The sequence below is a fragment of the Entelurus aequoreus genome, linkage group LG10 (assembly GCF_033978785.1).
Source record: "Entelurus aequoreus isolate RoL-2023_Sb linkage group LG10, RoL_Eaeq_v1.1, whole genome shotgun sequence".
In the NCBI taxonomy this organism is placed as follows: Eukaryota; Metazoa; Chordata; class Actinopteri; order Syngnathiformes; family Syngnathidae; genus Entelurus; species Entelurus aequoreus.
In genome coordinates this window covers 69,725,911-69,731,230 of record NC_084740.1, presented here as the reverse complement: position 1 = coordinate 69,731,230, position 5,320 = coordinate 69,725,911, and the positions used below count along the sequence as shown (strand labels likewise).

General features: G+C 38.6%; 1 protein-coding gene across 1 annotated transcript; it reads left to right on the top strand.

Annotated features, from left to right (window-relative positions):
* The first annotated feature begins 507 nt into the window (after window positions 1-507).
* On the top strand, window positions 508-4,946 carry LOC133658095 (cytochrome c oxidase copper chaperone). The gene is made up of 4 exons (XM_062059717.1): window positions 508-655; window positions 2,302-2,427; window positions 2,499-2,609; window positions 4,801-4,946. The coding sequence occupies exons 1-3, from the start codon at window positions 564-566 to the stop codon at window positions 2,581-2,583; spliced, it is 303 nt and encodes a 100-aa protein (XP_061915701.1). The 5' UTR covers window positions 508-563; the 3' UTR covers window positions 2,584-2,609; window positions 4,801-4,946.
* The last annotated feature ends 374 nt before the right edge of the window (window positions 4,947-5,320 follow it).

The window sequence follows — 5,320 nt, the reverse complement described above, 5'->3', positions numbered from 1 at the left end:
AATTACAAGGTACAAATGGTTGATGGATGAATAAAATACTAACTGTGGATAATTTTGACTTTTTATCTCATAGTTATGACTTTTATCTCATGAGATGAAGTCATAATTATGAGATGAAAATCTAAAGTATAAAATAAGTCAAATTTTTGAAATACACGGTCATTATTCAAAGATAAAAATGTATAAATGTGAGATTTTAAAAAGTCATAATTATGAGATATAAAGTGTAAACTATGAGATTTTAAAAAATCATAATTATAAGATAAAAAAAATCAAAATTATGAGATGGAAATGTATCGTTATGAGATTACAAATTGCGCAAAATTTAGACTTTTAAAAAAAATCTCATAATTATTATTTTTTATTTCATAGTTATGACTTTTGTGCTCTTAATTACTACCTACTACTGCGGATTTTTTTGTGTGTGTGGCGGAAACAGGCTTTCATATGTTTTAACCATAATGCAAGAAAAAAAGGAATTTATCCTATCATCTTTCTGCCTGTGAGCCGCAAGAAGACTACATATCCCAGAAGCCTTTGCGCCGCTGCTGTTGTCACGTGACATGTTGCGAAAGCCAACACGCGCCAGCTACTTCCTGTGGTCCGTCGTGAAGGTGAAACGCTCGCTAGCATCACCCACTGCCTCCTTCTACTGGTAAGTCGGCTCTGACACCGGGAACACCGACCGGGTCGGCCGTTACCGTGTCGAACGCTGTCGTTTGTGAACGGAAACGTGGACATTTGCCGGCTTTTGGGAACTTTGAGCGCGTGACGTAACTCCGTCGCTTCTAAGCTAGTTAGCCAGCCACATGCGTCGGTTATGTAATGTCGGACGTTGGCAAGTTTTTATGCGTTTGAACACCACCAACACCGCAAAACTAGACAGCGGTTCTTCGTATTTGCTCATTTGTCCCCGCATTTTTTACACGACGGCATCGAATCAAGCGTACACGCGTGAGTGGCGTTACTTCCGGTGGACACGCCTCCCTCCTGTCACGTGTGTCCTTTAACTGTAACCCTTATTACATCATCACAGCCTTGGGAGCGTGCGCAATCAACTGTGGACTGATCGGAGAGATCAAAGGAAATTGTCTCAAGAGAATATAATGAGGAAATGTTCACTCGACTCACTTTCACTTTCGGTTTGACAAGGCAACGTCAAGTTTGTATAGCAGTAAAAGTCACGTGAAACACCTGCTTAGAGATGGCGTGGGCTAAAATGTATATCGTGATGTATGTACGTTGCAATAACATTATTGCGTAATATTATTTTTTCATATAAATGATGATAAAAGCATTTTAAAACAAGGTAAAAAAAAAGGCTTGAATTGACATAACACGTTGCGTCATTTCCGGTTGTATTTTCCTCAAAACTATTAATCGACTTGCTAATTGTCTGAAATGCATTCACACCAGCTCATTGGTCTTGTGGTTTAGAGCAGTGGTCCCCAACCAGCGGTCCGTGGATCGATTGGTACCGGGCCGCACAATAAATTAAATATATATATATATATGTATAATATTTTTTTAATTAAATCAACATAAAAAACACAAGATACACTTACAATTAGTGCACCAACCCAAAAAACCTCCCTCCCCCATTTACACTCATTCACACAAAAGGGTTGTTTCTTTCTGTTATGAATATTCTGGTTCCTACATTATATATCAATACAGTCTGTAGGGATACAGTCCGTAAGCACACATGATTGTATTTCTTTATGACAAAAAAAAAAAAATCCCATACCCCCCCGGTCCGTGGGACAAATTTTCAAGCGTTGACCGGTCTGCAGCTACAAAAAGGTTGGGGACCACTGGTTTAGAGTGTCCGCCCTGAGACTGGGAGGTCGTGAGTTCAAACCCCGGCCTTTTTTGATTGATTGAATGAAACTTTTATTAGTAGATTGCACAGTTCAGTACATATTCCGTACAATTGACCACTAAATGGTAACACCCGGATAAGTTTTTCAACTTGTTTAAGTCGGGGTCCACGTTGATCAATTCATGGTACAAATATATACTATCATCATAATACAGTCATCACACAAGTTAATCATCAGAGTATATACCGTATTTTTCGGAGTATAAGTCGCACCTGCCGAAAATGCATAATAAAGAAGGAAAAAAACATATATAAGTCGCACTGGAGTATAAGTCGCATTTTTGGGGGAAATTTATTTGATAAAACCCAACACCAAAATAGACATTTGAAAGGCAATTTAAAATAAATAAAGAATAGTGAACAACAGGCTGAATAAGTGTACGTTATATGACTCATAAATAAATTTGTGCGCCATGTAGCCAGAAGATGTCGACCGTGTCTGCTGCCAGCGTGGAGGCCGCCGTCCTCGCCCCAGGCAGCGAGGAGAAGAAGCCACTCAAGCCGTGCTGCGCTTGTCCTGAAACCAAGAAAGTTCGAGACACGTGGTAACTATCTCGTCTGAAGCTCTTTCGGAAATACCCCTGTGACGTCTAACGTGTGTTTTCCTGCTCTTTAGCATCATTGAAAAGGGCGAAGAGAACTGCACAGACCTGATTGAGGCCCACAAAGACTGCATGAGGCAGCTTGGATTCAAGATCTAACGGATTTCCTTGTGTGTGAGTGTGTGGTAAGTAACACAATATGCAGTATTTTGACAATATAATAACACTAAACACTGTCATAGGGCTGGGCGATATGGCTGAAAACTGTATCACGATATCAGTCGTTCATATCGGTCGATATGGATCATTATTTATATTTTTATGACTTATGGAGAATAAGCAGCAGGCAGGAGTAAAAATGTCAACACAAGCATGCAAAACAAACGATGTCAACAAAATATTAAAATCGCATTTAATCACTCTTAATAAGCTCTTAAAATGAAAGAATACGTAAGAAATGTTTCATAAAGTGTAACAAAATAGTGCAAAATGTAAACATAGAGAAACCTGAGAAGAACTCTTTCTGCAGGTTTAGTGCCAGGAAGTTACAGCTGTGCTCTAAAGTGTGAGCACGGCTAAGGTCTTGGTGGGGACGAGCGCCTTGCATCATTTACAGACCACATTGGTCTGACTACGGTCCCCTTTGAAAACATCCAAAAAGTGTCCCGGTGACTTTTCCTCTTTTATCTACAATTCCTTCATTTGGACTTTCTCTTCTCACTCCATGCAAAGAATCCACCAAACTTGCTAGTTGATACTGTCACCTGATTGGCTGTTAGCGTGTCACTCCCACTGATCAGTGATCACTTCCTGTTTGGCTCGGTTACCAGAGAGCGAGTGTTTTTGCTCGTGCAACCAAGCTTGCTTCCTGCTTTTTTCCGACAAAGAAGAAAAAAAACAGTCACTGCATTTTTTTATTGATATCGATTGCGTGTCGATGGCGCACACTTACCCCCTTCACGATAATAGCGCAGTGCGCCACATCCGGTCTGACTGGGCTAACAAAATAAATGTTTCAAAAAAGTACCTTACACAAGCATAATGTACTTAAAGCACTTATTGATACATTTACACAATTATTATGCTTTGCCCTAAAATACCAATAAAGATGTATTGCATCAATAAATATGAGGATTTTATTACATTTTATTTGACACAAAAAGCACACACTTTATGGTGGTAAAATAAGTGTAAAAGGTATAAAATGGAACTAAAAAAACTGAATTGTATTGTTTATATATTGCAATTATTTAAATGTATTATTACTACTATTTTATATATAATATATACTTATATTTTTTGTTGTGGTTTATTCGTTACTAATTATTATCCTTTTTCTTAACTACCGTATTTTTCGGAGTATAAGTCGCACCGGCCGAAAATGCATAATAAAGAAGGAAAAAAACATACAAGTCGCACTGGAGTATAAGTCGCATTTTTTGGGGAAATTTATTTGATAAAAGCCAACAGCAAGAATAGACATTTGAAAGGCAATTTAAAATAAATATAGAATAGTGAACAACAGGCTGAATAAGTGTACGTTATATGAGGCATAAATAACCAACTGAGAACGTGCCTGGTATGTTAACGTAACATATTATGGTAAGAGTCATTCAAATAACTATAACATATAGAACATGCTATACGTTTACCAAACAATCTGTCACTCCTAATCGCTAAATCCCATGAAATCTTATACGTCTAGTCTCTTACGTGAATGAGCTAAATAATATTATTTGATATTTTACGCTAATGTGTTAATCATTTCACACATTAGTCGCTCCTAAGTATAAGTCGCACCCCCGGCCAAACTATGAAAAAACTGCGACTTATAGTCAGAAAAATACGGTATATTTAAAGTGGTGTTCCAATAAATACTAGTTTTCAAACTAATGAATAATCGTGTAATTAATCGTGATTACAATATCAATGAAAAATAATCGTGTTTATTATTTTTGCCATAATCGTCTAGCCAGATTCCTTATTAAACTCGTTACGACTGGCGGGCCAAACTCGCTGAGCTGCCGTAGTTTGGACACCCCTGATGCGTACTCGGGTAATTCGTACGTGGTTTGCTGGCCAGTAGCCATCTTGTTTTGGTTGACCGGAAGCAAACGTGTGAGGAAAAATGTAGATGGTTTTATCGCCCAGCCCTAATTGTTAGCAAAGTGGAAACTGCTCATTTGCTTATCAAAGTGAAACTGGTCCACATATGAGTGTGATGGCCGCACTTGTGCTAAATCCAAGCATGTCTCCACGCGTCCGCTTGTTGTGTGAAGAGTATTTGACGAGAGTCAAGCGGCGAGCGAAATGCTAAATTTAGGATCTTGAACTTGACCCAAGTCTCATAGTCGGACTTTGTTCTTCCCCCTGCAGTGTTGTGGTGCGAAAGGAAGACGACCCAGCAACTTAGTTCCTCCTCTTTATTTATTCATCTGGATGGAACACGTGAATTATGTTTTGTTTTTTAAAAGCGAGACGTGTGTGTGATTGAATGGAATAAAAGTTCTATGCAATAAGTTCATGAGCCTCGCTTTATTGCAGGGAGGGACTATGAATGATGAATGTGGTGTTATGTGGAGGTGAAGGTCTCCTCTCTGCGAACGTCTGCTGTCCCTGCTCCGCACTCGGGCTTAAAAATAACTGCAGGCAATACTTGACATATCTCCATTCCTGCTCACACTTGCAGCTCCATGCCAGCATAACACGTTTTGTCTTTTACATTTAGTGCTCACAGTCACATTGCACATCAACTCTCACTGGCAATTGACTTGATCATCTGTTTGTTGTCCAACACATGAGTCAATTCAAGTGTCATGGCAATCACATTTGAACATAGAAATACTTACAATATATATATAACATTAGATTTAAATGTCAGAATTGGGGGAAAAAA